The 21,421-nt window shown below is 42.2% G+C and overlaps 1 protein-coding gene across 2 annotated transcripts in view; it reads right to left on the bottom strand.

The window, feature by feature from the left end:
* Nucleotides 1–543: 543 nt before the first annotated feature.
* Nucleotides 544–21,421, bottom strand: part of LOC136886232 (farnesol dehydrogenase) — a 191,709-nt gene continuing 170,831 nt past the window's right edge. For both annotated transcript variants that reach the window (XM_068230695.1, XM_068230694.1), the window contains exons 3-6: nt 16,756–16,885; nt 15,533–15,659; nt 10,207–10,353; nt 544–677 (exon numbers count right to left, since the gene is read on the bottom strand). In XM_068230695.1, the coding sequence (XP_068086796.1) occupies nt 636–677; nt 10,207–10,353; nt 15,533–15,659; nt 16,756–16,885 (446 nt within the window). In that variant the 3' untranslated portion in view covers nt 544–635. The remainder of the gene's footprint in view (nt 678–10,206; nt 10,354–15,532; nt 15,660–16,755; nt 16,886–21,421) is intronic.

Raw genomic sequence — 21,421 nt, 5'->3', positions numbered from 1 at the left:
TACAGAATTACACGATCACACAGTACAGTTCTGTCGTCTCCAGGTACACACTCACTGGTCTCTCCGACACCATCACAACAACAACTCACTTTTATTTTTCGGAGAGGCCCCCGTAGCCCGCTCCCCCCGCGTGGGAACCGTCCTATTCTACATTGCCTCCGACATGCTATTAGTTCTAAGAAGGAAAAGATTGGAGGGAGGAGTGGGAGTGTGATACTACAGGAGTATCTGCCTGTCCCATGCTCAGCATGCTACCAGACCAGATGTGGTGGTGGATATCAATAGTGCTGTAATCGGGTAATAAGGGTCAGGACAAAACCACATAGGCGGAAATAGAAAGATGCGCGTCTGGTATTTTTGTGCTGGTCTTCAGAACGGCTATGAAATCGTCAAATGAGATAGCGCCATGAAAATCGCTGAACTCAAAGGCTAGAGTTGATTCATAGGAAGACGTAGAGCCGTTCGTGATTGAATGAATGAATGAAGAGCGAGAATTTAAGTACTGTACTTAAGGTTATGGATATACTTATGAAACAGAAAATGGTAAGAATTCAAAACAGTGCTTTTTTAATTTATTAAGAATATTTCAATACTTGGATGCATACAGAACAATGGAAGCACTCTCACAGCACCATCTATGCGGTTTCACCCACTGGCTTGATGATGATTTCGTGAATCTGGAAAAGAAATAATAAGATAGTGCATGTTATTTAAATACATGAACAAGTAAAACTGAGTTATAAGGGGATGGGTGACGACTATATATACAGTCCGTTAACATTTGACGAGGCAATACTTCACGGAATATTGGAGGTAGGAAGGTAACAATTGACACACATGACCGGCGGGACATGGGGGTTTTAGTGATACTAAAATAACGTAAAGTTTCACTAACAGAGCCTGTTCTGGTAAAGTCAACATGCCGCGATTGCAGACGCATCTGGCGCCCTCTCCCACGATTAGGGACCATATGTCCTCCTTTTAACAGCACGAAAAGCGTGCTGCCAGATTTTCGAATCACTTAACAAATGTCCTCTTTTTGGGGGGTTTAGCGCGCGGCTGTGAGCTTGCATCCGGGAGATAGTAGGTTCGAATCCTACTATCGGCAGCCCTGAAAATGGTTTTCCGTGGTTTCCTATTTTCACACCAGGCAAATGCTTGGGCTGTACCTTAATTAAGGCCACGGCCGCTTCCTTCCAACTCCTAGTCCTCTCCTATCCCATCGTCGCCATAAGACCTATCTGTGTCGGTGCGACGTAAAGCCCCTAGCAAAAAAAAAAAAAAAAAAAAATTGGGGGGTTTAAACATGATTTAAACTTCACCGCCATATTTAAATAGACAGCACTTTTTGTTTACAACTAATGTTTGCTTCCGTTATCTTTCTAGCTCAGCGCTGTTTAGAGGTTATGTCTGTGCATAAACTGCGTGCAAATTGAGCTCTCTAAGTTTTGGCAAGTATTATTTTGCCGTAAATAAGAATTATTCTTTTGTATTCCAAGTCATACGGAGGGTTGCCCCAGTTAAGTTTGGACGATTTTGACCAGTGGCGTATCCTGGAATCTCCACTGAGGCATGCAACTAGTAACCATGCAGTTAACACAACGTATTAAGTAAATTTCAATTCCACTCACCCTAATTACATGTAGGTGAACTCGAGCCAAACAGTTTTACTGTAAGTTTGTGGATTGAACGTGCGTACACAATTCTTGTTTTCTGTTTTTAAATTTACGAGGGTCCGCCTCTGTGGTGTAGTGGTTAGTGTAATTAGCTGCCACCCCCGGAGGCCCGGGTTCGATTCCCGGCTCTGCCACGAAATTTGAAAAGTGGTACGAGGGCTGGAACGGAGACCACTCAGCCTCCGGAGGTCAACTGAGTAGAGGTGGGTTCGATTCCCACCTCAGCCATCCTCGAAGTGGTTTTCCGTGGCTTCCCACTTCTCCTCCAGGCAAATGCCGGGATGGTACCTAACTTCAGGCCACGGCCGCTTTCTTCCCTCTTCCTTGTCTATCCCTTCCAATCTTCCCATCCCTCGCAAGGCCCCTGTTCAGCATAGCAGGTGAGGCGAGGTACTGGTCATCCTCCCCAGTTGTATCCCCCGACCCAGAGTCTGAAGCTCCAGTACACTGCCCTTGAGGAGGTAGAGGAGGGATTCCTCACTGAGTCCGAGGGAAAAGCCAACCCTGGAGGGTAAGCAGATTAAGAAGAAAAAGAGGAAGAAATTTACGAGGGAAGGTTGAGATCTCCCGGCTTTAACTATTTGAATCTTTTCATCAAACGAACGGCCAGTAAATGGCTTTTCAAACTGATTTACAATTATATCCGTTTTAGACTCATCCATCGTTAATACCACATCTGCGCAAGATATAATAAAACACCGAAAATACAATGAATTAACTCACTAGTTAGCCACAACTCAAGCACTGGAGGTAAGTCACCCCAGTGGCATTGGTCAGTTTCGTAACGTTGGGTTCTCGCTGGGGGGTGGTAATCTGTGGGTCCCGTTCGCTGTAAAGATGCCGACTTTCTCCAAGTTGCTAACAGATGGCAGAGGGTAGCACGGATATAGGGTGACAAATTCTGACCAAGTTTCAATTGCAGCGACATCGTTCGGAGGGTTTCAGAACTACGTCTGCCACCGAATGCAATTTTAAGATTGAATGCCTTTCTTCCTGAACTCGTCCATTCGCTGTCTCTTTCTTCCTAGAGTGGTGTAGACGGCGAGACTACACCAGCACCACACGTAGTCAAGCAACGGAACCAGTACAGTTGCGCGGACCTTTTGAACTGCTGAGAGATGAAATCGTTAATATTCGACTTGAAACAACCTAAAATCGTACATCAGACAGTTCTTTGTGTTATCATAACGCATGCAATGAATGCCTTGCATTCAAGGAGAATACGCCCCTGATTTTGACGTACCTTTTAGGTTCTTTCCAACACAGTCCCTGTACCATTAGAACTTCAGTCCATCTCACGCAACATTAGTACCATGGTTACCGCTTGCATCGTCAATATCTACGCGCGGTATGACTGTCCTATGTTTATTTCTCGCAGACTACTTGCACGACTCGCCGATGCTGCCAGCCACTGTACTTAGGAACTAGCCCTGGACCACAATTACCTTTATTTTCAGATATTAGGATACTTAGCCCTGGACCACAATCACGTTTCTCTTCACATTAATACACCACGACATTCTATGTCGGTTACTGGTCACGAAATGATAGGATTGATAGCAGCAAAGCCTACTACGTCTTTCTTCGTACATAGCGCATCCAGTGCATCTGTCCATTGTTGATACACAAAACAAAACATATCTAATTATACTGACATGGCATCGTGCGATGGATGTGTTATGTAACAAGTTTTTCATCGAATTACAAGAACAACTTCAATGATTTAGTTCAATTCTATGTACGTCACAATTTGATTTCAAATAGCAGAGTATGTGAAAGGTGTGGCCGAGACGTTAAATTATTAGTGAATGAGTTCAATCGTGTTGTTTTTTCATGTCGTCACCTATCCTCCACTACATTAAGGTTGGTTCCACTTACAAACATTCTTCTTGTATATTATACATTGTTTAACATTCACGTTACATTTCCTTATGTTTTTTCTTCCGGTGTCGGGAACGCTACGTACTACTAATAATTAGGCCTCTATTTCTTGTTAATATTCAATCATAAGTCGCGCGGATTTAAGCCTCTATTTCATATTCATATTTAAGCATAACTAGCGCTATCTATGGTTTCTAGTGTTTAGAATCATAATTACTGCATCGAAACGTCTCAACTATTTCATCACGTTCTTATATAATCGTGGCTGGCGTTGGCACGAATGGACTCTGCCATCGCCTGAAGATTTGCCCTATGAAATGTCACTACCATACTTCCGGATATTGTTAGTCTTATTTGTTTCATATGGTTATTCTTTGACATTGCCTCACTCTTACACGTCTTTTCATCGCGTAAGTTGGTCATAACTTCTGTCTGTATTGAATTATGAGAACGATATTTCACTGGACTAGCCTTCAACCAATGGCAGTGTCCATTCGCCCACCGCCAGTCATGATTACTATTGAAGTTTTACCCCTGTACCAGTAAATGGTCTCCTTGCGCATGCGCAATACGAAAAAATCCTTTCCAACACAGTCAAAATTGCGTTCATGTATTCGTCCGTGAACTACAGTCAGGCGTTCCAACTAACTCTTCGCATCGATCCCTGGCGGTCGGAACTAGCCGCAGTCTAAAGCATGTACTGAGCCGTACATTTCTGTGACATGCGCAGAAACACTGTATCGTTGCCTCCTGCTGTATGCTGATTTCTTTGGAGTTCCTTAATCAGCTGTTTTTATGCACATTGCGAGCTCTTCTCCCATTAATAAATTGATCACCTGTTTGGTTACTGAGGTTAGGATGGATAGTGACGACGATTTTTTTACAATCTTCATCCAGTGAGGAAGAGGAGGTACTATTTTTCGTAAAAAGAAAAAGAAATGAAAATTATTTAGGTAATGGTAATTAAATATATATTTTTTAGTTATTTATGTATTGTTTACATTAGGCATATAGTTTATAAAGGCACAAAAGCTACCAGGTGAAACAAAATATAATTTAAATACGATGTATTTTTCTGAAGAAACTGTTCCTCATTATAATGAAAATGAGTGTTTCGAGCATTTTCGCATTAGCCGAGGAGTTGCTCAAGATATTACAAATCGATATGAAAGAAGTGAACATCATTAAAGACAATGTGGGCAGTATGGCGTACATGTGACGTTCTGTATCTTTGATATTTCAGCATTCCTATTCCTTGGAGTTCATGAACGAGAATCCATTCCAACACAACCCAATCATGTATCAACCCCGGAACCAATACGAAGTAAGCGCATGCATACAGAGCGATATATGGATGCGTCCATGTACTGACAGCAAACTGCGTGTTGGAAAGAACCTTTTGTCTTCGGCGATTCCTTTTCTCCAGACCCGGTTGTGATAGCCACGGATACGGGCTATTGCTCTACATCTCAATTTGCAGACTTTGACGGATTACAGGAAGAGTAATATTGTCCCATACCTCCTTGCACACTTTCCAAAGACCCTCAATAGTAGCAGGACGTTTAGAAGAAAGCCCTCTTCTCAGGAGACCAAAGACACAGGAATCCATCGGCGGGGCATCCGCGGATTTGACAGGGATGTCGCTAAATGGTATAACACGGACACCCGTCTCCGCTTCTTTTCTCTCGTAGTAGGGATGAAATGAAATGGCGTATGGCTTTTAGTGCTGGGAGTGTCCGAGGACAAGTTCGGCTCGCCAGGTGCAGGTCTTTCGATTTGACATCTTTAGGCGACCTGAGGATGAAATGATGATGAAGACAACACATACATCCAACCCCCATGCCAGCGAAATTAACCAATGATGGTTAAAATTCCTACTCTGCCGGAAACCGAACCCGGGACCCCTGCAGCCAAAGGCCAGTACGCCAACCATTTAGCCATGGAGCCGGATTCTCATAGTAGGTGACTGATGATCTGGCAGTATGACTGTATGCTTTATCCATGTGGATCCAGACATTTAAAGCATACCCGCCGTACACCCATGGGATATCTTCGTCAAAATAGGGCTCCATGACATTTTTCTGGAAGTAAGTAGCATTGATCTTCCCATTTTTCGGCATTCTGAGGTTTCTGAGTATACCCCTGGTACAATATCCTGCTACTACAGTGAATATCCTAGCAAACTTTTCTTTGCTTTATTTGACTAAGTTTGAGTGCCCCTTTTGGCCTTTTGGGCAATAGGAAATTGCCCGGGGCTTGTTGGTGTCATCCAAATAAACCAAAACTTCATCCAAGGTGACAACCGACTGCCATTTGTCCCCTGCTAGGTAGTTTTCGTATAATTTTCTGGCATTAGTGCACCGTTCTTTAACGTGCCTTATGCCGCTTTACCAGGTTCAGATCTTCTTTAATTATATAGTAGACTGTAGCTTGAGATGTACTTATGTGGTTGGCAAATTGTCTTTGAGTTGGTGGATTTTCCTTCAGGACAGCAGTCTTTACATTTTTAATGATGTCCGGAGTCTTGGAGGGTCGAATTCTCTTCCGTGGCAGTTTTTTTTCGAAGTTGTTGTTTCTGACGGGAGAAACCATTTTGATAATATAATTTTTTCACATTGCCTACAGAGTACTTACTAGTGTTGAGTCCTTTCATTTTACACTCTTGTGCAATCCTCGATTATGAGAAATTAGCATCGGAAAGGCCAACAATGTAGCTTTGCCATATATCTGCACTTAGGCAGGCCATGAGGCAACAATCGTATGGTATGACTGTTCGCAGCATTTCTCTAAATCACACTGACAAAAAAAAAAAAAAAAAATATATATATATATATATATATATATATATATATATATATATATATATATCACTTGCAGGTGCTTCCAGGAGCGGTACGTACGCTAAAGGTCGCGTCCTATATTAACTGGGGTGACCCTCCGTAATGCAAACATAGAACGGATATTTTCATTCCTCAATTCACAGTGGACGAAGGACAGAAACAGGTTCACAGTTGAGACTGTGAAAGGTGTAGTGTGTTTGCAGTATAACTTCAGTCCGACTCGTTGGCTGAATGGTCAGCGTACTGGCCTTCGGTTGAGAGGGTCCCGGGTTCGATTCCCGGCCGGGTCGGGGATTTTAACTTTCATTGGTTAATTCCAATGGCTCGGGGGCTGGGTGTTTGTGCCGTCCCCAACATCCCTGCAATTCACACACCACACATAACACTATCCTCCACCAACAATAACACGCAGTTACTGACACATGGCAGATGCCGCCCACCCTCATCGGAGGGTCTGCCTTACAAGGGCTGCACTCGGCTAGAAATAGCCACACGAAATTAATTAATTAGTATAACTTCAAATATTTCAGTTGCATCCAATTTCACCACTAATTGTTGGAGAACAAAGTACTTTTACAGATGATTTTATCTTCAGGAAAGTACGAATAGGACAGAAAAAAACCCTTTAATGTAAAAGGTGATAGGTCAATGATCTGTGATGAATGTGAAGCCGATAAAAGTGATTAAGGGGCAGTGATTCCATTAGTAGACTGTGTCCTCTTTTTTTCAGATTGGTGATAAGGCATACCTACTCACGATAGCCCATTTTATACAGTACACGGGTTCCATGCGGCGTCACTGACGTGTTGCTGTCCAGCGCCATCTGTTGGCCTGTTTGTACCCTCGTTGTTGGTGTCAATAAAACACCATGACGTGTCAATTATTACCTCTCAACCTCTAATATTACGTGAAGTATTTATTGCCTCGTCAAATGTCAACGGACTTTTCGGTCACCTGTATATATTGTGGGTTTACTTAATAAGCAAAACACATTAAGATAAAAATTGTATTCTTGAGAAAAAGAGGTTTTTAAATTATTTGTCAGTCTTTCATGCCAATAGCTGCCATCAGAATATCTATCATTGAAATTATGCAACAAGTTTAATAGTGCACCCAGAATAGCGCTGTGTAGCTGAAATTGTATGAATGTATTTTATCTGAGCCTTAGCAAGAAGATGAAAATTAGAAAATTTAATAACTAAAATGGCATTGTACGACTTAAAGGGAGTCATGACGGAAATTTCCAAATTTCGCGGTTTTCCATTAATCACAGTAAAATTTCAACCACAAAAGTTTGAGAATATTGGTACATACGTTTTTCATCAGTCAACTTTCTATTGAATTTTACGATACATCACAGAAACTGATATTATTTAAATTTTTGAACTGAAATTTGGGCAGTTGATCCTTAATATATTTATTATTAACTGTAAACATTTTCAAATTTCTGAAACTCAGAAAATTTGTAGGAAATGATTGCACTGTAATTTCAGAAGCAAGAAAATGTTGTATTATTCACTTGAACATGAAAATGCATACTAACTTTTATTTCCTATACACACTGGAAAACTTCCTGAAATTTTCAAATGAATATGAGAGAAAATGTTATACACGGAGCATTTTGTATGCAAGAAACTACTGAAAAATATAAAAAGTGAGAAAACAGGAAATGAAGGCTTGGATTTGCCCTGTAAACGCATGACCACTTCTTTTTAAAAATGACGGTCAGAAAATGGCGCTGACTTTTTTGGGTGGTGGGCAAGGTGTTTTCTGTCCTCCCCCCTAAAATGATCTCAGGGGAGCGGAGTGACATTTCCCCCCCACCCAAGGGAAAAAACCGTAGAGTTTGTTATTCTTCGGAGGCTGCTAAGGCGTTAAATCTGGAGAAGGTGGTAGATGGTTTTATATCAAGAAAGCGGGCATTCCTTCAGAGAACTACATTTCTCAATGGAGACTGTTCAGGCGGTACATCTGCTGGTAGAGCTTTTCACATTTCGTATCATGAAATGCATAATGTACAGTATTACGACATTTATTAAGAAAATGTATTTATGAAGCAAGTTCTAATTTGATTACTTGTGATTATTTTTAATAGTTTCGTACATAAACCATTCCTTCAAAATATTTATTGATGAATGAAGTTCTAATTTTTCTGTTTACTTGTGAATATTATTAAAAACTCCATGCATAAGACTCGTACAAAAATTTATTTGAGAAACAAGCTCTATTACTGTTCTGTTTCTTCTGTTTGTTTGTGAATATTGTTATTATATAGGAATGATTGAATTAAGGGGAGGTGGTACACCAGTAAGATTAAAAATGTCATTTTTTTGTTTGTTAGCAATGTTAGTTACTTGAACTATGTTTAATAAGATTTCAGTAGTTATATTGATGAAAGTCGTTTCTAACGGCTCATATCAAATTTACGCCCATCTTTTTTTTTTTTTTTGGCAAGGTGTGTGTATTTTTTAAATAAACTTCGTTCTCGTCACTTCTTTGTATGGTGTTGTTTATATGGTGTTGTTTATCAGAAGCACGTGTGTTTGTGCGCGTTTGTTTTGATAGAGAATCATACATTTATTAAGAATGCCTCAGTCTGCTAGAGTATTTACGAAACGTCTTGGAAGAAAAAACGTGCATATGTAATTGTTAGTAATGAAGAGGCCGATACTGAAATTGTAAATAGTGCTCATAATGATGTACCATGAGGGGTGTGGAGGCCGCACGAAGGTGCTGAGAACATTAGGTACTGAACCAGGTCAAAACAAGCTACAAATTTGTAATGAAGTTGATAACTAATGAATCAGAAAATCAGACCTGCAAGCTGAGATTTTCATCAGAAAGCAACAGAAGAAGGTGAAGACATCACGTGAAGATGCAGAAATCGGTCCAGGTGATCCAGAATATGGGCCAGGAATGTACTGAGTTATCCTTCATCTTTGTTTCAATTTATCTCAAAACATCTATTTAAAAAAATATTATGTTCCTTTTTTTCTAGAACTACAAGTACTAGGAACATTAAACTTGCACCAGATCTTCTTTTTTGGGGTTGAAAATGTACTGAAAAGTTTTATTATTTCTAACTTACATATTATTTTAAAAATTATTGTGATTTAAAATCATATTATTAAAAAAATGGCTTCTAAGAAGAAAATTCAAAAAATTACTTGACGGCCAATGTTTGTAAAAGTTTATCAACATATGCACAAAGCTTCATTCTATCAGTGTGACAACTTTAATTGATTTCTGTTCAATAGTTCTTGAGAATTAGGAACATGAATTTAGCAAATTTAACATTGTGAAGGTAGGATGTAGTTATTCCTTATTTCACATGATTGTGTTCGTGATAATCATGGCCCCACCATGGATCCATTAAAGAATTACATAGTGCCTCTACAGAAGCAGTGGACTGGCTGAAAAGTCTGGACATTAAGTGTTAAATGCTGACTTGTAAGTCACATACTTATTTAAGAAATATGTATTTATATGTACTTATAATGTATCCTTGTTTTGCCATACGAAATAATAATAATCATGGCCACCCCCGTCCAATAATTACCCGAATTAACAGAGCTTCCATTATCTTTGACGGAAAAGGCCAAGATTTCAGTCATAACTCCCCTTGATAGATATCACTAGTTTCAGAGCGGGGAAAATCACACAGGGCAGTGTGAAATTACCAAAAATTGACTGCCTTGGACCGACTGGAATACTTATCTTTTAAATGCTCGCTTTTAACAAGTTTGTCATTGAAACGCACAATTCTATCGAACTGCGCAGTAAAATTGTAATATATCGTTTTAAATTACCTGTACATGTGGAGGCGTTGCAAGAGCGTACAGCACGGCGTCCGCAACGTCTTCGGACTCTAGCCCTGGCCTCTTTTTCATCTCTTCTGACTGGAAGTTAGGGCGATTGTCACGAAACTCTGTTTCTACCTTGCCTGGGGATACAAGCTGAAACAAAATTATGGAACATCTTTAATAAACCAGCTGCTGGCAAGTGTGAAACGGGAGAAACAATAGGAATTGTAATAAAAATAATTAGAATAAGAAATGGAAAGGAATATTAGAATATATGCAGCTGAATGTTTGAACCTAATATAAACAGGATTGGTCAAAAAATTGGGGCTAGTGGAGAGAAAGATTCTGAGGAAGATACTGGGATCCCAAAGCATAGAGGATGGATCATACAGAAAGAAAGGAAATCAAGAATTATTCGTGTATCACAAGATGGAAAACATCTCGGATACCATCCGGAAGACAAGTACCATGTTCTTCGGACATATCTACAGAATGAACCCGGGAAGGATAACCAATCAGATAATAAGATATTTTGAGATCAGGAGAACTACGGTGCGCTGGTATCAGGAGGTGAAGAGGGACCCGGAAGAAATGGGAATACAAGGGACGTAAATCAGCAACAGGGATGATTACAAGTTGAGGATCAAGGTCACGAAAAAGTCTCAAGAAAAAGTTAGATCCCGTACCCAAACGCCATGGACACAAGAAAGGAGGAGATTGCAGAGTGAAAGGATGAAGGAGAACAGGACGAGGATTAAAGCCCAGAACACCGGACCGATTGCAGAAACGATGTCTAGTTTTAAGCCTTAGGCAACGTCTACCTAAACAACATCTAAGTCGAGCAAGATCTTCCATTGCATAAACAATGTTCAGCCGATGTTTAACTAGACATAGTTTAAAGTTTCAATATTGGTTTGAAAATGGAGATAGAAGTATCTTTCATGCAACTCTTTGCTTGTCGCAACCAATGAAATTCGTCGGTGCGGTCAGCTGTTTGTCTTCCTACACGTTACTCAAATATGGCTAAGCATGAGCATGACTTACCCACATGTAAGAAATATCGCTTTCGGTGGAAATTAAATCTCATAATATTATCGACACTAAAGCGACACTCCACTGTACGGGGAAGAGTAGCTTTGATTATAGCGTTGTTATGGTGAGTGTAATCTAGTTGTAAATAGCTTCGACTAAGGGAAGATGAACCAATAGTAATGTGTAACCGAACGTGTTGTACGGGCCATATAGATGCAGCCTGCATTCTGGGGATCGTAGGTTCGAAACGCATCATCGGCAGCCCTGAAGATTGTTTTCCGTAGTTTCCCTATTTTTACACCAGGCAAATACTGGGGCTGTTATTATTGCAAAGGCTCTTCTTCCCCAGTCCTCATCTTTAAACAATAATCACCATCACCACCACCACTTGCATTTTCCTATCTCATAGTTGTCGAAAACTTATCTGAATTAGCGCGACGATGTTATACATAAAAACCACATACAACCTACTTTTTAGTTTTCACTATTATGTGTGCTTACTTCGCAGTAAATACAAGGGAATCCCTCCCGGTTGATGCATGTGACAGCCTCTGACGATTGGGACAAGTAAATCTGACATGTATGTAGTCGAAGTGTCCTATAATTCCATGGAAATTACCCCATGTATAATAAAATATATCGGTTGCCGAGAATTGTATTCCAGTTGACAGTTACCGGACTGTCCCTTTGTCAGTCTCAAGAAACAAGTCTCTTGAAAAGCGAAATCTTATTTTAAGCTCTACCTCCCCGTATATTTCAAATGAATTGCTGCGAATTCGCAGCGGGCGATCCGCAGAGAGGCCGTCGGACTAACCTTTCTTCCCGGAATAGTCTCAACATGATATTACAAATTACATGTTTCATGGTACATAACCTCTGATTGTGATTCACTCCTCTCATTTGAGGTTAAACAGTGCTCTCGACAGTGTTTAAACATGGCCGGTTGAACATTGGTTTCAGAAAGTGTCTAAGTGATAAATAACGTCTCTGCAATGTGGCAGCCATACTTAGGCACTGTTTAACCGTAGACATCGTCTAAACACAGTTTCTGCAATCGGCCCATGAAGTTGAATTCAAATTAACGTGGTTCATATTCGGCCAAAACGAAAGAAGGAGAACTTCAAAAATATTAGATAACTTCAGAGTTACTGTAATGAGGTATAAACAAAATGTATGCATACTCAAGATCTCAAAAGTGCAAAATCTGTTATTTGAAAAGGTTCTGGTTTTAAAAACCTTACTGTAAAAAAAGCAGGGTTAAATGGGGAAGAAGAAGTCAATATTAGAATTACGAATGCCTACCGTTGTTACCTCACCGTTAAAAAATTACTCGCTTCAAAATTATCTAGAAACACAAACTTCAGGATATAAAAAACAAGTAATACTGTATGGCTATGAAAATTGTACCTTAACTAAGAAAAGATTCCAATCACTCACAATGTTTTGAAAATAAAATTATCTGGGAAATCTGAGGACGTCTAAAAGAAAACAATTATGTCGCACCGATACAGATAGGACTTATGCCGACGATGGGATAGAAAGGCGTAGGAGTTGGAAGGAAGCAGCCGTGGTCTTAATTAAGGTACAGCCCCAGCATTTTCCTGGTGTGAAAATGGGAAACCACGGAAATCCATCTTCAGGGCTGCCGACAGTGGAATTCGAACCCACTATCTCCCAGATGCAAGCACACAGCCGCGCGCCCCTAACCGCACGGCCAAATTGCCCGGTATATTATACTGAAATGAAATGAATTGCTTATGGCTTTTAGTGCCGGAAGTGTTCGAGGATATATTCGGTTCGCCAGTTGCGGGTCTTTTGATTTGACATCGGTAGGTGACCTGCGCGTCGTGATGACGATGAAATGATGGAGACGATACATACACCCAGCCCCGTACCAGCGGAATTAACTGATGACGGTTAAAATTCCCGATCCTGCCGGGAATCGAACCCGAGACCCCTGTGACCAAAGAGCAGCGTGCTAACCATTTAGCCATGGAGCCGGACGCATATTATATCTATCATATGGCATACATGTAAACCGAGCTCGATAGCTGTAGTCGCTCAAGTGCGGCCAATATCCAGTATTCGGGAGATAGTAGGTTCGAACCCCACTGTCGGCAGCCCTGAATATGGTTTTCCGTGGTTTCCCATTTTCACACCAGGAAAATGCTGGGGCTGTACCTTAATTAAGGCCACGGCCGCTTCCTTACCACTCCTAGCCCTTTCCTAACCCATCCTCACTATAAGACATATCTGTGTCGGTGCGACGTAAAACAACTAGCATACATGTAAATGATTAATATTTTGTACATCGAGATTAGAGATGTATAGGAGTGCGTGTGAAGTCCCGAGGGAAAAGTCTCTTAGTTCACCATCGTAAGATTTTCGTGAACTATTTGCTTGACAGTATCTCTTTCAGCGATATTTTCATGCTAACGTAAAGAAAGTGAAACATTGTATTGTACAGGTAATATACTGAACGAGAGTGCGAGTTTACATGTACGATTCTGCAAGCAAGCAAGTGCGCGTGGATGAGAGTGTACTGTACCATTATTCCTGCTATTATTGTAATCTGAACCATTCATTTGGCAAACATTTTACAGTAATAAACGATGTATTCTTCTTCTTTATCTGTTTACCCTCCAGGGTCGGTTTTCACTCGGACTCAGCGAGGAATCCCTGAGGGATACAACTGGGGATGATGACCAGTACCTCGCCCAGACGGCCTCACCTGCTATGCTGAACAGGGGCCTTGCGGGGGAATGGGAAGATTGGAAGGGATAGACAAGGAAGGGGTGGAAGGAAGCGGCCGTGGCGTTAAGTTAGTTACCATCCCGGCATATGCGTGGAGGAGAAGTGGGAAACCACGCAAAACCACTTGCAGGGTGGCTGAGGTGGGAATCGAACCCACCTCTACTCAGTTGACCTCCCGAGGCTGAGTGGACTCCATTCCAGCCCTCGTACCACTTTCCAAATGTCGTGGCAGAGCCGGGAATTGAACCCGGGCCTCCGGGGGTAGCAGCTAATGACACTAACCACTACACTACAGAGGCGGACATAGTCACGTTCCATTGTTTGGAAACAGCAAGCGAAGGGTTAGTTGGAAGTGTCCTATAACATAAAATTAATGGGCCACCACAATCAAGTATTACGAGACTGAGGGTCATGTTTATGATGACAAGTGTTAGAAAAGGGGGAGTTAGGTTATGAAGATAAGTGTTAAGAGGCGAATAGTCATGTTTATGAAAATGAGAATTGTTACATGTACAAGAGTGCGAGTTACGATACATGGGGGAAGTACCGGGCGAGTTGGCCGCGCGGTTAGAGGCGTACGGCTGTGAGCTTGCATCCGGGAGATAGTGGGTTCAAATCTCACTGTCAGCAGCCCTGAAAATGGCTTTCCATGGTTTACCATTTTTACACCAGGCAAACGCTGGAGCTGTACCTTAATTAAGGCCACGGCCATTTCCTTCCCACTCCCAGGCCTTTCTTATCCCATCGTCGTCATAAGACCTATCTGTGTCGGTGCGACCTAAAGCCACTAGTAAAAAAATAATATGGGGGAAGTAATAGAGCCAATAGAGAGCCAGAAAAGCCTTAACTAAGGGTAGGGGATATTCTCATATTAATTGCTAGTTTCTTTAAATACGAATGTAAACGAATGGACACGCGTCATATTGCATTAGTCTTCATCTTGGGCAGACACGTCAGGGAATCGCGATCAATTCGAGAAGTGGTGTCGCTATTTAGAATATTTCTTCGTAGATCAAGCTTGAAGGGTGTCGCTATCACATGGTATTCATCATCCATACTCGACCTAAGCCCTAGTTCTTCTGGTTTTATCGTAGATGGCAACTTAAAGCTTGAGGAATCTCTGTGAGACTCCACGATACTCTGTTTTTACATCATTTTAGCATTTCAGCGGTACTCTAATGTTTTAGAGTCCACTTGCATTTATTTGGAACAGTCGTACGCCACACTAAGTGACCGACTTCAATTGGGCGTGTATATTCTGTGTACATCATCTCTTTAATATATGCACATGTGTATAGGAAATCATATGAGTTCAACTCTTGAAAACCAACTTATCTAACGTCTATAAATTAGCATCTTCAATCCCTTTCGTTTATAATACTGTTGTTAGCCATCGGGTGATTCCACTCACCCCTCGGGTTTCCCCCGTTGGCGGGGGATACGACACTGTAAAATGTTATGTTTTACGCATAGGAGGTTTCTTCCCGCCAGCGACGAAAATCATAATGAAACATCTACTGTGTAAGAATAAAGAGATTTTACTCACTGAAATTTTCATGTTACTCTTGTGTTCCACAAAGTCCTTCCTCAGTCCTTCTGCGAGAGCTCCTACCGCGAATTTGGTTGCGCAGTACATGGCGGAAAAGGACGAAGGGACGGAGTGGCCACCGATACTGAAACAGAGCATTGACTTCTGTTAGGACTGGATTATGGGTGTATTGCGTTCGGGGGCAGCCAATTCTGGTGTCCCCCTCCTATTGTTGTATAGTCGTAACCCTCCTAGAAACTTTATTATTGATTATTTTTCTTTCAAAATATATTTTTGGAAAGGACACAAGATCTGGAAAGGGGAAAAGCAATTAAAAATGCATTTCTGCTCTGAATCAGACTTGTAAACAAAAATAAGGTCTCCTATTTGTTTATAAATATAGAACTCTTTTCGTGTGGCTGTTGGTCACAATATTGCGAAGAGTGTTTCCCGCGCTTGCATATAAACATGCGCACGCCGCGCTGGGGCACTCAGTCTTGGCTTGGCAGCCGCTGAGAATAGAGTTTCGATTGGATGTTACCAGCAAGTGCGAAGTGCGCGCAGTTATTCTGTTTTTGAACGCAAAAGGTACTGAACGTATTGAAATCCATAGCCAATTGACGGAAGTGTATGGTGAGTCGTGCAATATGTCAAAAATGTTCGTAAGTGGTGTAGAGAGTTTGCAGCCGGTCGGACTGAAATTCACGACGAACGAACAAAGGAGCGGGAGACCGTCAATTTCCGTCGAGACAGTCGTGAAGGTTGAGCAAATCATGCGTGAAGATGATCTCTGCACTTTGGTTCCTGAGGTTTCCCGAAGCGCCGCTCATAACTTCTTGAACAGCGTGGCAGCGAGCTAGCATTGGCATACAAAAACTGTCACAGCGTCTACAAAAATGCATCGACCGAAATGGTGATTATGTAGAAAAATTTTCAAGCTGTAAAATAATGTAAACAATTGTAGAAATAAACAGGTCTATGCATTTATAAAAAGAAATAGGAGACCTTATTTTTGGGATTACCTTCGTACTATCATGAAGAAATACAGTGGAGGGGGAGGGGTAAAACAACCCTTGGTGCAGGGGTGGTGAGGGGGGGTAACATGTAAAACTAATCCAATATTAGTGTCAAATACATGGGCAGTAATCGTTGCAAGTAATTCAATGACCTTTCCCTCACTTCCCAACTTACAAGTTTACAGGGTGTGAGGACGTCTCTAATTAAAATACACTAAGTCTCACCTGCTGATGTGGATAATGTGACCATCGTCTACTCCCCTTGCTCTCATGTTCTGTACAACTTCACGAGTACAGATAGAAAGACCCAAGACGTTCACATCCAGCAGCAAGCGCCATTCAGCAGTCGTCGCCTCTGAGAAGAACATAACAGAACAGAGATTTATTCAGAATTCAGTTCTCAAACTTCTAGGGATGATAGAACAGACACAGGCGTATATTTTCTGTTAACCAAAGGCAGACTTGCGAAGGAAATGGGTAAAAGTAATCAAATTACATGCAAAAAAATAGAATTTTAGTCCTATTTACTTTTAATAATTACTGTTTACAAAATGATGTTTTTACTCGTAATTTACTTTTTGAAATAGAATTGGAATCCATACACACTCCAATGGGAGCAGAAATGGGAAAAGAATTAAGTAATGATGAAGATAACTTTTTATTGTTCTTTTATAGCGGAAAAAGGAGCTTGACCAGTGTCGGAGGAGGTGCTTTCTTACCACTCCAGTACTTCCTAATACATACAGCGAAACCAGGAGCTTGACCAGTGTTGGAGGAGGTGTTTTCTTACCGCTCCAGTACTTCCTAATACATACAACAGAATCAGGAGCTTGACCAGTGTTGGAGGAGGTACTTTCTTACCGCTCCAGTACTTCCTAATACATACAGCAGAACCAGGAGCTTCAGCAGTGTTGGAGGAGGTGCTTCTTTACCGCTCCAGTACTTCCTAATACATACAGCAGAACCAGGAGCTTGACCAGTGTTGGAGGAGGTGCTTCTTTACCGCTCCAGTACTTCCTAATACACACAGCACCAGGAGCTTGACCTGGAGGAGGTACTTTCTTACCGCTCCAGTACTTCCTAATACATACAGCAGAACCAGGAGCTTCAGCAGTGTTGGAGGAGGTGCTTCTTTACCGCTCCAGTACTTCCTAATACATACAGCAGAACCAGGAGCTTGACCAGTGTTGGAGGAGGTGCTTCTTTACCGCTCCAGTACTTCCTAATACATACAGCAGGACCAGGAGCTTGACCACTACTGCAGGAGGTACTTTCATACCTCTCCAGTACTTGCTAGTACATACAGCAGCACCAGGAACTTTACCAGTGCTGAAGGAGGTACTTTCTTACCGCTCCAGTACTTCCTAATATATACAGCAGAACCAGGAGCTTGACCAGTGTTGGAGGAGGTACTTTCTTACCTCTCCAGTACTTCCTAATACATACAGCAGAACCAGGAGCTTCACCGTGCTTGAGGTGGTACTTTCGTACCGCTCCAGTACTTCCTAATACATACAGCAGGACTAGGAGCTTCACCGTGCTTGAGGAGGTACTTTCGTACCGCTCCAGTACTTCCTAATACATACAGCAGGACTAGGAGCTTCACCGTGCTTGAGGTGGTACTTTCGTACCGCTCCAGTACTTCCTAATACATACAGCAGGACTAGGAGCTTCACCGTGCTTGAGGTGGTACTTTCGTACCGCTCCAGTACTTCCTAATACATACAGCAGAACCAGGAGCTTCACCGTGCTTGAGGTGGTACTTTCGTACCGCTCCAGTACTTCCTAATACATACAGCAGGACTAGGAGCTTCACCGTGCTTGAGGTGGTACTTTCGTACCGCTCCAGTACTTCCTAATACATACAGCAGGACTAGGAGCTTCACCGTGCTTGAGGAGGTACTTTCGTACCGCTCCAGTACTTCCTAATACATACAGCAGGACTAGGAGCTTCACCGTGCTTGAGGAGGTACTTTCGTACCGCTCCAGTACTTCCTAATACATACAGCAGGACTAGGAGCTTCACCGTGCTTGAGGAGGTACTTTCGTACCGCTCCAGTACTTCCTAATACATACAGCAGGACTAGGAGCTTCACCGTGCTTGAGGAGGTAATTTCTTACCTCTCGAGTACTTCCTAACACATGAAGCAGAACTAGGAGCTCCACCGTACTTGAGGAGGTACTTTCTTACCTCTCCAGTACTTCCTAATACATACAGCAGGACCAGGAGCTTGACCAAAATTGGAGAAGGTGCTTTCTCATCGCTCCAGTACTTCCTAATACATACAGCAGAACGAGGAGGTTGACCACTGCTGGAGGAGGTACTTTCATACCTCTCCAGTACTTCCTAATACATACAGCACCAGGAACTTCACCAGTGCTGAAGGAGGTACTTTCTTATCGCTCCCGTACTTCCTAATACATACAGCAGAACCAGGAACTTGACCAGTATTGGAGAAGGTGCTTTCTCATCGCTCCAGTACTTCCTAATACATACAGCAGGACCAGGAGCTTGACCACTGCTGGAGGAGGTACTTTCATACCTCTCCAGTACTTCCTAATACATACAGCACCAGGAACTTCACCAGTGCTGAAGGAGGTACTTTCTTATCGCTCCCGTACTTCCTAATACATACAGCAGAACCAGGAGCTTGACCAGTGTTGGAGGAGGTACTTTCTTACCTCTTCAGTACTTCCTAATGCATACAGCAGAACCAGGAGTTTCACCGTGCTTAAGGAGGTACTTTCTCACCGCCCCAGTACTTCCTAATACATACAGCAGGACTAGGAGCTTCACCGTGCTTGAGGGGGTACTTTCTTACCTCTCGAGTACTTCCTAATACACAAAGCAGAACCAGGAGATTCACCGTGCTTGAGGAGGTACTTTCTTACCTCTCCAGTACTTCCTAATACATACAGCAGGACCAGGAGCTTGACCAGTGTTGGAGGAGGTGCCTTCTTACCGCTCCAGTACTTCCTAATACATACAGCAGGACCAGGAGCTTGACCAGTGTTGCAGGAGGTACTTTCTTACCTATCCAGTACTTCCTAATACATACAACAGAACGAGGAGCTTGACCAGCGTTGGTCAGGTGCTTTCTTACCGCTCCAGTACTTCCAAATTCATACAGCCGGACCAGGAGCTTGACCACTGCTGGAGGAGGTACTTTCATACCTCTCCAGTACTTCCTAATACACACAGCACCAGGAACTTCACCAGTGCTTGAGGAGGTACTTTCATACCTCTCCAGTACTTCCTAATACATACAGCAGGACTAGGAGCTTCACCGTGCTGAAGGAGGTACTTTCTTATCGCTCCGGTACTTTCTAATACATACAGCAGGACCAGGAGCTCACCACTGCTGCAGGAGGTACTTTCTTATCGCTCCGGTACTTTCTAATACATACAGCAGGACTAGGAGCTTCACCGTGCTGAAGGAGGTACTTTCTTATCGCTCCGGTACTTTCTAATACATACAGCAGGACTAGGAGCTTCACCGTGCTGAAGGAGGTACTTTCTTATCGCTCCGGTACTTTCTAATACATACAGCAGGACCAGGAGCTCACCACTGCTGCAGGAGGTACTTTCTTACCGCTCCAGCACTTCCTAATACATACAGCAGGATCAGGAGCTTTATCACTGCTGCAGGAGGTACTTTCTTACCTCTCCAGCACTTCCTAATACATACATCAGAACCAGGAGCTTCATCACTGCTGCAGGAGGTACTTTCTTACCTCTCCAATACTTCCTAATACATTCAGCAGAGGATAGTCGCGTAGTTGCACTTCCTCTGAAAACAATAATCATCACTGCCACCACAATTTTTATTAGGTCTATGTAACATAATAATTATTCTCCAGTACGTAATCTTCAATGCCTAGAAATACTGCAATTTGTAGCAATTCCTCCATTTTCTCGAATGTTTTTACCATAAGTATGAGATTATGCAAGCAAAGAATCGAACTCCCTAAGATATTTATTATTGTATTGACCGTATTCGGTCAAGCGCCTCCACCGCATGCAGTATCAAAAAATCACATCAAGGCAAGAATTCTGTTATCTCTCAGCCCATCCTTAATGAAGGTGTCATGGAAATCACGAAAGCTGTGGTTACGCACTCGCTTTATCTCGAGTGAAGTGTTTGTATATTGCATGACATATAAATTCAAGATGAGGCTATTTCAAGATAACCCGTTATATAATATGTAATCAACAACTCCGTTTGTATCTTTGAAAGATATCAATGAGGAGGTGCGGCGCCGTACTCAGTCATCTTCGAACTTCAATTTGAAGCTCAATATCAGTCAAATGATTGCAATTCAGAAGGAGTTATAAGGCAGCCATGAAACATAGAAGAGTAAATGGTGGCGAATGGGGAAATTGGTGAAATCAGAGGAGAATTATTATATTTTCATAACAGTAGGATAGCCAGGATCCGAAAAGTAATAGAACACAATGAAGGTGGTTCTGTGCGCATGGAAGACTTGTCATTATAAGAACCTGATAAAAGTGACTTATGTTTATATCTAGATTACACTACGCTACAGAATCTTCTTCTTTTCTTCAGTATCTGTTTACCCTCCAGGGTAGGTTTTTCCCTCGGACTCAGTGAGGGATTCCACCTCTACCGCCTCACGGGCAGTGTCCTGGAGCTTCAGACTCTGGGTCGGGTACACAACTGGGGAGGATGACCAGTACCTCCCCATGTGGCCTCACCTGCTATGCTGAACAGGGGCCTTGTGGGGGGCATAGAGTTAGTATATAATACACTAGAGGTAGCATTGGCGCTGCAGTCGCGTGCGAAGTTGAACGAGCGCGCTGTTTGGCAAAAGCTGGATTGCTTGGCACTGTCACTAATGGAGCTTCCCAATAAATTGAAGTTTATACTTC

This window comes from Anabrus simplex, chromosome X (assembly GCF_040414725.1).
Source record: "Anabrus simplex isolate iqAnaSimp1 chromosome X, ASM4041472v1, whole genome shotgun sequence".
Lineage (NCBI taxonomy): Eukaryota > Metazoa > Arthropoda > Insecta > Orthoptera > Tettigoniidae > Anabrus > Anabrus simplex.
The sequence above is the reverse complement of the archived record's forward strand: the minus strand, read 5'-3'. Positions and strand labels throughout refer to the sequence as shown.